Source organism: Nicotiana tabacum, chromosome 12 (assembly GCF_000715075.1).
Source record: "Nicotiana tabacum cultivar K326 chromosome 12, ASM71507v2, whole genome shotgun sequence".
Lineage (NCBI taxonomy): Eukaryota > Viridiplantae > Streptophyta > Magnoliopsida > Solanales > Solanaceae > Nicotiana > Nicotiana tabacum.
Genome location: NC_134091.1, coordinates 87,670,204 through 87,684,061, shown reverse-complemented (window position 1 = coordinate 87,684,061; position 13,858 = coordinate 87,670,204). Strand labels below are relative to the sequence as shown.

At 38.2% G+C, this 13,858-nt stretch overlaps 1 protein-coding gene across 1 annotated transcript; it reads left to right on the top strand.

Moving 5' to 3' along the window:
* Window positions 1-1,513: 1,513 nt before the first annotated feature.
* On the top strand, window positions 1,514-7,194 carry LOC107789160 (protein NSP-INTERACTING KINASE 3). The gene is made up of 11 exons (XM_016610933.2): window positions 1,514-2,374; window positions 2,571-2,703; window positions 2,786-2,857; window positions 2,956-3,099; window positions 3,199-3,270; window positions 3,375-3,434; window positions 3,711-3,808; window positions 3,949-4,095; window positions 5,004-5,345; window positions 5,928-6,319; window positions 6,535-7,194. Exons 1-11 carry the CDS (start codon window positions 2,272-2,274, stop codon window positions 6,850-6,852), a joined length of 1,881 nt encoding a protein of 626 aa, XP_016466419.1. The 5' UTR covers window positions 1,514-2,271; the 3' UTR covers window positions 6,853-7,194.
* The last annotated feature ends 6,664 nt before the right edge of the window (window positions 7,195-13,858 follow it).

Here is a 13,858-nt window from a genome sequence, read left to right as displayed (position 1 = left end):
TTGTTTAGCAGTGAGGACAAAATGTTTAATCAAGTATAAGTTTCAAGACAAATGTTCACTATGGTAATTGAATGCAATCCAAAGGTGACATATCCTAAATTTTTTCTTATCTCTAATTCTCTAATTCTTTTTTATTGTCTATTTAATTTAGCCAATAAACTGCCCCATAATCGCTAATCTATTACCAATCCATTCGATGTCTTATTGGTTGGCTAACAAATTTCTATATTTATAGATCGATAACCGATAAATCAATCCGTTAAGCGTAAATATCGGTCTAATCCGCCCGATAAGCACCCATAGTTTGGAGAGTGTGAGGATGGAAGGAGGTCGAAAAATGAACAAAGCTCATCCCAAAAACGGGATAAAAATAGGTGAATGTCAGCCACCGACCAAGTGGGTTCCATAGGGACTGCCTGCGCAGTCTCGCAAAACGTAAATATCTCCCTACTTCGATGTCATATCGACGCACGATTTAATATATTGAAAACTAGTCTCATAGATCTTCAATTTGGTAGATGGATCACCACGTAACTCCTAGTACATCGAGAGAAAAGCTCAGTGATATTAGACCCAAATTTCAGTAAGATTATGAACGTATCTTGCGACAACTTTTGTTTTACAACTTGTTTGACTTCAAAACTTAACATACGGATATTATATGATTCAAGTACCTTAAAACACGACCTACTTGGCATATTAAGCACTCCTAGTTTTAGCCCCAAAGTACGAGTTATAACATCTTTGATTCGTTTAACCTCCAATCCTCACGATACTTCCGTAACACATGTGTTAACTCATCGTTATCGTTGTAAAAGTCCTTAAACTCTCCGACTTATATTAATTCACTTAAGACGCATTCCAATATGAAAGTATGGGGTGTAACAAGTATTTATAAAATAATTACGAATAAAATTATACTATGTAAGTATAAGTTAATTATGTGATAAAATAGTAACATGCTATCATATATTAAGTAGGCGATTGGACATAAAAATTATAATTTTTGATAAAAAGTAATATTTGGAGTTAAGTTGAAAAATGGTATTTGGAATTTGAAATTATGTTTGGACATGCATTTCACTTGAAAAACTATTGCATTTTTGTGAGTGAGGATAAAAGTTTTTCTAAAATTTTGAAATTTGATTTATGAAAAACTCATTTTCAAAAAAATTTCTAAAACTTATAAAATTTTATGGATAAACATATTTAAAAATAAAATAAAAATAAAATTATTTTATGGACAAACGTGGCCTAAATTAGTCTTGACAATAACATAACTTAAATGGTAAATTTTAAAATATAGAACCGTAAGAGGAAGAATTTTTCATATACAAACTAATCTGGTGCAAGCTAGCAATGTGGGCCATCTCTGCAAAAACTTTAACAGAACAAAATCATTTAAAAATGTTCAAAAAGTCCAAAAGACAACAAAGACTAAGACAAGCCAAGCACGTGACCTGCCAAAAGCTTTTTACTACTACTGCAAAAAGTTTCCTTTGCTTTTCCTTTTAGACATCCTCTTGTTCTTTCTGAATTCTGATCAATCCAACGCATCCCTTCAGTCCAATCACTGAATAATAAGCAAATTTCTCAAAACCCAATTTCTTTATTTGTTTTTTTAAAACATTTTAAACTGATTAAAATAAAATTCTTTGTTTTTTTTTCTTTCTGTAAAAACTGTCCACATCTATATGTGTGAGTTTTTGGCATATATTTTGGCTTCTTTTGTATGTTTGTATCTTTGTGGTATATATTAAGAATGAGAATAATAATAGAGGGAGATGGTGATGATGATCTTGAGTGGATACGGTACAAAGCTTCAACTGAAGGGAGAAGCTTAGTTAGTTCAAACATATTATATTTAACAATATTCCACTGATGGAATTTGTTGGGATCAGTTACCAACCATGAAACTAGTCCTTTTCCAATATTATCAGATCTCAAGATTACGATGTTTTCAGGCTTAATCTTGTTCTTTCTCAAGAAAATTCCATTTTTCTTTGTTACAAAATAGTGCCCATTTGGCTCAAAGTATAATCCCAGCATCTGCATAATTATGTAAGAAGAGCAACTTTGGCATCTTTGTTTGAAAGAGCAGGATTTGAGGTTGAAAAAGCATCTCCTTTTTTGGCAAATTGGTGGGGTTTGCTTTAAAGCAATGTTGAAGAAGTGATTTTTATGTGAAGAATGATTTTTTTTGTTTTCCGGGAAGGGTTTTTTAGGCAAGTAGTAATAAGTTAAAATTGTAGAAGTGAGCATTAGTAGAGGATGGAGGGAAAGTGGTGTATGCTCTGGTATGTGGGGTTGCTGGTTTTAACATTGATGGAGAGTTGTTATGCTTCTCTTTCCCCTACTGGCATTAATTATGAAGGTAAGTTTCTTTGTCCTGAATTTTCATTCATTATTCTCACTTGTCCTGAAATTTCCTTTCTTTATTTGGCTAAGCCTGTTTTATTGGTTCTCTTTAGCTTTTATAAGTAAAAATGTTTTTTTTCTTTCAAGCTTTTGACTTAATGACAAACTTAATAGGGAAAAAAAGTGACAATTTTTGGTATAATTTTATGCAGTTGTTGCTTTGACGGAAATTAAGAAGGCGTTACATGATCCTTACAATGTTCTGGAGAATTGGGATGTGACTTCTGTGGACCCTTGCAGTTGGAGAATGGTCACTTGTTCCATTGATGGCTATGTTTCTGCTCTGTAAGTAGTGTGTGTGTGTTCAGTTCATAAGGCCTAATTTTAACTTAGTAAACTGGATGCTCAAACTTTTTTCCTTCATCAGTGGACTACCTAGTCAAAGTCTATCTGGAACATTATCACCTGGAATAGGCAACCTCACTAAATTGCAATCTGTGTAAGTTTTTGACTGTATGCATCTATTTATTGACATAAGGTTTAGTACGAAACGTTAAGCTGTTTTCTTATACATATTGAATTGATCTATTCATGTAGATTGCTGCAAAACAATGCTATTTCTGGTCCTATTCCTGATGTGATTGGGAATTTGGAAAAGCTTCAGACACTTGATCTCTCCAACAACAAATTTGAAGGCGAAATGCCTGCTTCTTTCGGAGACCTGAGGAATTTAAATTATTTGTAAGTTCAGGATATTTTGCTTTTCTTCAATGTTACAGGCGTTCTTATCTCAAACTAAACTTGAACCTTATTGTGTAATTTCACTGTTGAGCAAGACAGGCGACTAAACAACAATAGCCTCACGGGATCCATTCCTCAATATCTCTCTAACATTGAAGGACTTGCTCTTGTGTACGTTTGTATGCCCTCTTTTATCCATTTTGCTTCGAAATTTATTATGCGTATTCTTCAATCTTATTCTTACACTGTATTGACTTAGCTGATCTTGCTTGTAGGGATGTTTCTTTTAATAATCTTGGTGGTCCACTGCCTAAAATATCAGCAAGAGCGTTCAAGTGAGTCACTTTTTCTATTGTTTTAATTCTAAGTTGCTGCAGTTGAAGTAGTAATTCTCAATAATATTGAAACTGTCTTGTTCATATGGCTGTAAATTTTAATTTCATTAACAATAATGAAGTAGTTTAGAGTACAACGTGGTTCTTCTGGGTTAATTACTGCTTAAAAAGTACTTAGTATTTTTATTTTCGAGATACTTTATAGGAAGACAATTGATAGATTAGATTAGTAAATCCTCATCATATTCAATTAAAGTTTCTCTTCATGTCTTTCAGAGTTGTTGGAAATCCTTTAATTTGTGGCCAAAGTTCTGGGAACAATTGTTCTGCAGTCTATCCAGAACCGCTATCATTCCCGCCAGATAGTTTAGGAGGTGTGTATAACATCAATTCTGTCCACCACCCTTTCCTTTCATCTAAGAGTGGGAGAAAATAAAACTTAAGAAAACAAATACAGGAGGTTCAGCTATCTCTGTTTTTGAAAATATTTTGTCTATTTTCTTTACCTCCACAGATAAATCAGGAGCAGGAGGTAAAAGCCATCATGTCGCTGTTGCTTTTGGAGCAAGTTTTGGTGCTGCTTTCTTGGTTATAGTAGTTGTAGCACTGGTTCTTTGGTGGCGCTACCGGCATAATCAGCAGATCTTCTTTGATGTCAATGGTTAGCAGATTTTCTTTTGCTTTTAATCCAACTAAGATGATTCAAGTTTCTTCTCCTCAGTAGAATTGTCATCATTTTGAATAGTCGGCATCATTTGATTTTCTTTTGAAGCTAGCACATCACAGAGACTGGTGGCTTGTGGTTTAATGGTTATCTTAGTTTCTTAATAAGTTCATATACATACATCTTTGTGTTAATCTAACATTGGGAAGATATACGTTGACATTTGGTTGTAAAATTTATTTGCCTAGTATCATGTGGGACCTCAAGTTTGCAATGGATGTTTATCAGCACTTCACATTTACCCAGATCGTGAATATATTGAAGGCAAAGAATTCTCTTGCTTAGCAAATTACACTGTCCTCCATACTCTGAAATATTCTGGCCAACGTTTTCTCAAATTGAGACTTAGTACAATCCTTGTCTTCGGTAGTTACTGCCTATCTAGACCAAAAGATTGGAACTGGTGTTTCTCACCCTTCCTTGGCTAGTTGCTGTGGGCACATTATAGTCCATGAGTTCCTTCTTCAGATATTAGCGAATCTTTCCATGTCAACTATTCTCTGAGCATACTGGGGTAAAAAAATATACTATTATCAAAGGTAGGATTAAAAAAATGCTATGATCCACTTCTTGAATAAGGTAGCTTCACTGCTGTATAAGACTTAATTCACTGTCCTGACCAACCTTGTCAGGTGAATCAATTGTTCCCCCTCCCACTGGGATGACGTTTTCCTTGATCAATCTTAGACTCTGGTTGTTTCTTGCATATTGGTGGACATTTTATGGGAACAAGTCGCTACTTATTCTTTCCCATCATTTTCCTTGAGCATTTAGATTTTAGTATTTTTTGCCTGTCTCCAGTTATCCTCTATAGCTGTATCTGAGCAATGATTTCTCCATTGCAGAGCAATATGATCCAGAGATATGCTTGGGTCACTTGAAAAGATATGCCTTTAAGGAACTGCGGACTGCAACTGATCATTTTAGCTCAAAAAATATTTTGGGGAGCGGAGGATTTGGAGTTGTGTACAAGGGCCGCTTAAATAATGGAACTGTTGTGGCTGTCAAAAGATTGAAGGACTACAATGCTGTTGGTGGTGAAATCCAATTTCAGACAGAGGTCGAGTTGATTAGTTTGGCTGTCCATCGAAATCTTCTCCGTCTTTGGGGTTTTTGCTCGACTGAAAATGAGCGGCTTCTTGTTTACCCTTATATGCCAAATGGAAGCGTAGCAGCACGATTAAAAGGTCAGCTTCTTGGTCTTACTACTTTTCCTAGTAGCTTCAGATCATTACTCCAACCTCTATGTTTTGTAAAGTTGGACATTCTCAGGAATAAACAGTTCCAAGTGTAGTTGCCTTTCACTTTCATTTTTAGGTGCTTGTTAACAACAGTCTGATTTTTTGTTTCACCATTTCTGGAACTTAAGTTAAAATGACTATCTTAAAGCTGCACAATTTGCTATTACTGAAAGTGAGCTTAACAACATAAAGTATTCTCTTACAAGATAAATCAGCTTTGCTGATATTTCAACCATTCATCTCACAAGGTATCTTGACACATTCAGTTTCTCCACTCTATCTGTGATGCCCCCTATTTGCTGTCATCATTATATTTCACTTCTTCAAATATATGGTAAGCCCTCATCAGCCACCACAGTGATGTTATTTTTTTCTTTTGATTGTGCTTCAGTTCGAAGCTGTATCCATTTTTTATTTTTGATAGATCTATCAGCTGCTTTTTATTAGCTTCCTAAGTGAACTTGCAGCATTTTGAAGAAACGATCCAAACATTGCATTGAATTAACCATGCCTTTGTTAAATTTGCAGATCACATCCATGGCAGGCCAGTTTTGGACTGGTCAAGGCGGAAAAACATAGCATTAGGTACAGCAAGAGGGCTGGTATATTTGCATGAGCAGTGTGACCCCAAAATAATCCACCGTGATGTTAAAGCAGCCAATATTCTGTTGGATGAGGAATTTGAGGCAGTTGTCGGAGACTTTGGGTTGGCAAAGCTCTTGGATCACCGGGATTCCCATGTAACGACTGCTGTCAGGGGCACCGTTGGCCACATTGCTCCAGAATATTTGTCTACTGGTCAATCATCAGAGAAAACTGATGTGTTTGGGTTTGGAATCTTACTTCTTGAGCTAATTACAGGTCAGAAAGCTGTGGATTTTGGACGAGGGGCCAACCAGAAAGGTGTTATGCTTGACTGGGTATGTTCACCCTGTCTCTGTTATGTGTGGAAAAACATATTGTATTATTAAAATGGAGAGAAGAAAGGCCTAGATGGATTTTTGAAGAGTAGCTACTGTAATTCCCAGTATCATTTCGATTTTGAATACTAGTTTTGTATACTGAATCTTGCTAATGAAGTGTTAAGCATTCTGTATTGGATTCCCTTGTTAAATTTATGGCTAATGTAATGCAGGTAAAAACGCTTCATCAAGAGAAAAAGCTGAACCTTATGGTGGATAAGGATTTAAAGAACAGCTTTGACCGGATTGAACTTGAAGAGATGGTTCAAGTTGCACTTCTGTGTACTCATTTCAGTCCTTCTCATCGCCCAAAGATGTCCGAGGTATTAAGGATGCTGGAGGGAGATGGATTAGCGGAAAAATGGGAGGCTTCACAAAAAGTCGAAACTCCAAGGTACAGAACTTCTGAAAATACACCAAAAAGATATTCCGACTATATAGAAGAATCATCACTAGTAGTTGAAGCAATGGAGCTTTCAGGACCTAGATGACGTCCAATTATCGTTCTTCTCCTTACACGTTATCATTCTCGAGTATTTAAAGTTGGAAGTGGAAAATATTTGGTTGTTGATAGCTGTTGCATGCGTGTGTAAATCTGTAAAAAGAACGGGAAGGTCATGTATAATTCGTTTCTTTTTGATCAACAGCTGAGTTCATAGGGGTCCTCTCTCCCTCAATTTTGAGACTGCCATTTCTGTATGTAACGTAAGAGTTCATTAGCTTAAAAATCTTTAAATTTACTGAGGATGAGAGCAAAAGCTAGCCATCCTCATCCTCATGTACAGTGGTCAGATTGAAGATTTGTTAATCCATTATATGCTACTCCTACTCAATAGCCATCCTCATGGCCTCGTGATACACCAGTATATTATGTAAAGAAATCTGAAACCAACCAATGGGTTTTAAAAGGAAAATATTTACCTGCGCTTGGTCTATGCACTAGAGCAATAAGTGTGTCTTCTTCGAGAGGTTTATAGCTTAATTTGGCACGAATGTCAGGTCGAATAAGTTTTTCCGTTTACAGAACTTGCATCTGTGTACTAATAATATGTTATGTATTGGCAAGTTGGTGGTCTTTCCTTTTTCTCTATTCCTGTGAAATGTACAGAATGCTGAGTCTTGTAATAGTAGTGATTTAGACCAGTGATCATTTAGAACAAGGTGCTCAGAAGCTGCCACCCACTAAAAATTTGTGATCATTTAGTGATGGGATGGGCCATCTTAAATCTTTGATAAAACCAGTGCAAGATAATAATAGTTAGACTAAAACCATGTGGGATGGTCACTGTTCTTTTTACTGATGCCGAAAGGGAGCCCGGAACTAAAATAATGCATTTTTGGACTCAAGACACAAAAATAGATGGAAAAAAAAGTTAGTGACAAAAATACATATAACGCCCTTTTAAAGGGCGCTACACCTTAACGGTCGTTTGCCCGTTAAGGTATAGCGTCCTTTAAAAGGGCGTTATACGTGAATATGAAAAGACGGGTAAGTATAGTGCCGTTTATTAAGGGACTATAGTATAACGCCGTTTATTAAGGCGCTATAGTATAGTGCCTTAATAAACTGTGCTATACCTTAAAAAAACAGGCGGTCCCCTATTAACGACCAAAAAACCTCGAGTGGATCCCACCCGTCCCACAAAAAGTAAAGATTCTCGGTCCCACATCCTAGCTAAGACATTCTTTCGTTGTGGGTTGCTCGTTTCGGCTCTAAATCGCCAAATCTTCAACTTTTCAAAAACCTTAAATCGAGGTATTCCGACTTAGTTTTTGTTGAAACTCGTATAAAAAATGCATATTAGTTGTTTTAATGTGTTCTATGTTGTTTTGTGATTGTTTTGCGATTTAACTATTTTGTTATTTTTATCCGGACTATGATATTAGTGTGCTAAAAAAATTAGTAAAAATAGAAAAATTATTATTAGTTGTTAAAAAAAATGTTAATAAGTTACTTTTTACTGTGGTATATGTATTTTCGTGAATGTTTTGTGATTAAATTTATTTGTTGTTTTTATCTGGTTTAGATTATTTATTTGCTTAAAGACTAGTAAAATAGATAAATTGTTACTTTAGTTCCCTCTAGTGGTATCTTGTGGCCTAATGTAGCGCTTGTATTTGTAATGTAGTGCCCTTTTAGCGTAGTAAAATGTAGTGCCCTTTAGCGTAGTATCCTTGTAGTTATTGAAATTAATCATTTAAGTATCTATTATATCCAAAAATACGTCAAAATAGCTGATAGTTCAAACACAAACTCTGTCTAATTCTAGTCAACGATCGTAAGAAAATAACATGCGAAAACAATAATATTTTCTGGATATCTTGGTGCTACTGGGCCTCAAATATCGAGCCCGGAACCCATATGTGAATATTTAATAATTAAATCTTATATAATTATAAAAATTAATTATTTAATTTTATTATAGTAAAATATAAGTGAGTCATAAACAAAAATATATAATAATAAAACTAAAATATAAATTAATAAAACTAACATATAAATAATAAACTAACATTTAAAATAACAGACAAGTTGAGTGATAAATCGAGAAAATTTTCTCATCATGAACACAAGAATTTAGGATATTTTGGTGCTACTAGGCCTCAAATATCGAGCCCGAAACCCATATGTGAATATTTAATAATTAAATATTATATAATTATGAAAATTAATTATTTAATTTACAAGCAAACATATAAAATAATAAAACTAACATGTAAAATAATAAACTAACATATTAAAGTAAAATAATGTAATTAATCTTGTTTAATTTATAGTAGACGACATGGAGGTTCCGCTTTTGCATCCCGGACCTGCCAGCCTGGAGCTACTGTTGTTACAGGGCGATCATAGGTCGTCCCACATATGGGAGGGATAGTACTGGCCCAGACGTTCCGCGCCAGGAGAGTAGACGACATGTGGGGCTTTCTCAGGGACCACCCTCTCCATCCCCGTATAGTCAGGCGCCTCCAGGATACGGGTTTTTATAGGATTGTGGAGATCGGCCAAGCTGCAGCTCGATTGGTCGTTGATCACGACCCTGATAGAGCGGTAGCGACCGGAGACGCACACATTCCATTTGCCCATTGGCGAGGCCACCATCACGCTGCAGGACGTGGAGGTCATGTATGGGCTGCCCGTTGATGGACACCATGTTGTTCTGCCGCATGCCATGAGAGAGCAGATAGGTTTGCAGTACCTGGACATGCTGCAGCTGCTCACCGGTTTACAGCCACCGGAGGAGACTGCACTGGTTGGGGCCAGTCGTCTGCAGTTGACGACTGTCCGACATCATTTGGAGGCATTGCACCCTGACATCACAGACGATACACCGAAGCTTCATATTCACCGGTACACGAGGTTGCTGTTACTCCTTATGTTTGGAGGGGTTTTGTTCCCGAACACTTAGGGAAACCTAGTCAGCTTTAGATTTCTTCATCATCTTGAGCGGCTAGATGATTTACCCAAGTACAGTTGGGGTGTTGCTATTCTCGGCTACTTGTATAGGCAGATGTGCCGGGCGAGCATGGGCACCCAGCGTGACATTGCTGGATTTTTGCCGCTGCTACAGGTGAAAACATATTCGAATACTCTATTCATTATAACATACCCAGTAAAAATATACCTTAAATTTTACGTCCACTTTGTATGTTAGGTTTGGGCCTGGGAGCGGTTCCTGCAGTTGCAACCACCTTTACCACCATTAGCTCCGGGTGCACCACCTCCGTTTCTCCCTCTAGCTAGGAGGTGGGTTGATAGGCGGGGATATGGACGAGAGTACGAGGCTCGACATAATCTCCCCTTGTGCAGGGATTTGTTGGATTTGCTGGAGGGTGCACATGTAAATGTATACCTAAGTTTACTTGTCCTGGCTTCATATGTGTTGCGTATACTCACGTTTTCTGTTGTTACTTAATAGTTTATTTGGAGGCCATACAGCGACGAGCTAATAGCTGGTTTGCCCGATTATTGCTCGGCCGACCGAATTATATGGAGCTCTTCCGTTCCGTTGATGTGCCTTGATATTGTGGAGCATCATGCCACCGAGCGAGTACTTCGCCAGTTTGGCCACCCGCAGCTTGTACCGCCACCGTCCGCCTGGCATATCACACATTACCAGCGGGATGATCGTTCCAGGGTGGACCGGACATATATGGCCTGGCTAGAGGCACAGATCGATATGACCTGATTCCGCCCCCTCCACCTGACCGGACGGAGACCGAGCATGATTATATGGGCTGGTACCGCAGCGTTACCCAATTTTTCGTCGGGAATCCCATTTATTGCGCTGGCGGTCGGTACGTTCCATACGTCGGGAGGCACGAGGCACTGGTATGTTATTTGGTATACTTACTTATAATGTTAACCTAGCGTTACGTAATTTATATTTTACATGTTGTGCAGGTTATTGGCCTACATATGTTCCACCAGTTGGGACTGCAGATGCAACAGCATACCGGCGAGGGAGCAGCCGCTTTGCACGAGTATGGACGACAGGTTACCGATCTGGCTTCCCGGACGTTGAGGCGAGCCCGAGATGATGAGCGATTAGGATATGAGGCTGAATATGTGGCGCCAGAGCAGTTCCATCGTGGGCCACTAGTGGGCGGGAACGTGGTCGACGTGGCAGGCGTGCCCCAAGAGGTAAGGGTGTCCCACGAGGTCGTGGGGGTCGGCGAGGAGGTGGTCCCCAGCAAGGGGGCGTTGAGGCACCTGTTGAGGATGTTGGAGTTGATCAGCCAGGTGACCTCCATGAGCCAGACCACTCTCATAACAACATGCCGTCATTCAGCCTTCAGCTTCAGCTCACTCCAGGGACTTCGCAGGTGACCCTGTCAGCTCCATTGTTGATCACGGGCACGGGCATTACGCGAGAGGATTGGGATAAGTATTTTCCTGATCTTCCAGGCCCTCGACCGTTGCTGATGATCGGCCGACACGAGATGTGGATAGTGGGCGCCGACTGAGTTATGGCTCATCATCGAGGGATGCTGGGGATCTTTCACAAATGCAGGTATGTATGTATTACTATTACATTTAAATTTGTTGTTATCTCATTGATTAGCCATAAATATCTTTATATTTTTTTTTATTAAGGCTTCATCCTCGCCCGTCACAGAGGCCATTTTGTGCGATACTGACATGGCTGCGACGGATGATTATATTCATGTAACCCCCCAGAAAATTTTGAAGAACTTAAGTGTAAAGCCCGATAAAATTTGCAAAGAAAATAATGTTTCATGGTGCCGAACTAGGCTTATGTGTTTCATGGCTCGGATCTTTTGGGTTGAACAATGCACAGGAGAGTAAAAGAAATTTTTTGGCGGAATAGTGCATTTCTACGGTCCATTATGTGACCGCAGAATCACTCTGCGGACCGCATAATGGCCGCAGAGTGAGACAGTTAATTGGGTCAGTTGGAAGCAATTATGCGGTCGACTATGCGATCGCATAAATGTTATGCGGTGCATTATGCGATCGCATAACAGTTATGCAGACCGCATAGTGACCGCATATACAGACAACCTTTTTGATCATTTTATCAGCAATTATGCGACCGATATGCGGTCCGCATATGCGACCGCAGAACTGTTCCGGAGCTCCATTTTTGGATTTTAAAATCCGACCCTATTTCGTTAAATACACTCTTTGGGGCATTTTTGAGCCATAATCTGATATTTTAAAGTGAGAGAGAGTGCCCTAGAGTGAGAAGGTGTTCTTCAATAATTTTCTTCAATTCTTGCTCAAGTTTTGGAAGATTTAGAAGGGAAGCTCACTAGGTCTTCATCCTAGAGGTAAGATTCTACACCCAAAACCCTAATTTCGAAATCTTCTGAAAATGGGTAACTAGCAAAGTAATTTTTGGGCATGAGAGTTGTTTATTTTACATGCATGTGTTATCAAAGGGTGTAGGAAGATTGTTGAGCTAAAAATAATAAAGCTTGGGTTGTGGGATGATGGAATCCTTCATAAAAAGGACATTGAAACCTTATGCACATCTAGTGTTTGATAAAATGCTCAAGTGAGCTAGAACCATGATTATCTTCCAAATTTTGATTCAATTTGTTATATTTCTACAATAGATTGAAGTTGCTAAGAATTCCGGAACGTTTTAGAGTTTAAGGAAGCTCAAGTGAGGTATGTTGGCTAAACTCTTCTCTTAAAATTGAATCCCACGATATTCATCTAAATTATGTAAGTCCCGAGTGATTCATTATGAAACCGGCTATTCCGAGTAAGATTGAGTTGAAAGATATATGTTCAACAAGCATCCCAAATGCTTTATTCATGTTATGTTACCAATTGAAGATGTGTTAAAATATGGGTTGTGCATTAATAATGTTTCGACTTTAAGTCAAGTTCAAATGAAGGCTATTATGCTAAATTTTGTGAAATATCTCTATGTGCTTTAGACTCTAAATTGCTCACATGTGTACTACACAACTTGATTTGAATTGTATTTGTTGTTGATGATGATGATGATAATTGAAATTGATAAGATGAGCATGAAATGATGAATATGGCCAACGTGCCAAGAATGATCTTATAATTATGGCTATTAGTGCCAATGAGATGAAAAGATGTGAAAGTAATACGAAATGCGATGATTGATATAAAAAGGTTGATGTCTTAAATAAGACAGCCTAGCCGGTCGGGTCGTGATCGGACACCATGCCGCACACATGGTGGTGATTGTGCTAGAAATTTATAATTTGAAATTGTGATTGTGGTCGATGTCCCTAGTGGATAGCCTAGCCGATCGGGTCGTGATCGGACTCCGTGTTAAAGACGGTGGTATTTATATTGAGAGAAATTGTGGTTGATGTCTCTAATGAGATGGCCTAGCCGATCGGGTCATGATCGGACTCCGTGCTAAGAGTACGGTAGTACTGGTTTCGTGAATAATGGTATTGTGGACAATGGTATATCGATACTAAAAATCTCCCAATGTGAGATATGAGAATTAATTTGAACACTGTCTTTATCCTAAATTAAGGCTTTCATTGATATTATGATAATCTTGTTTGTATTATTTGTCATTCTATTGAGGGACTGTTTAGTTATACATACTAGTGCTATTCGACGGTACTAACGTCCCTTTTGCCGGGGGCGCTACATCTTTAAATGGATGCAGGTGGTTCCACAGCAGGAGATATTGATCAGTGATAGCAGTACACCTTCTTCCCAGCTGACTCGGTGAGCCCCACTTCATTCCGGGGTCATGTATCTTTTGTACTTTATGTATTCGGTTTGAGGTATAGCCGGGGCCTTGTTGCCGGCATTATCATTGTACTCTTCTTTATCTATGGAGGCTCCGTAGACATAGTGTGGGTTGTGTATTGGTGCTGGAAAAGTCAAACTACGTTATGTTATGGTTGTATTACTTGTTCTAGTTAAGACGACTAAAAACGATGGAACTATTGGTAATGAATTGGTATTGTGAACATGAATACCTTTTTGTCTAATTAATGAAAATATGTATTATCTTCATTCGT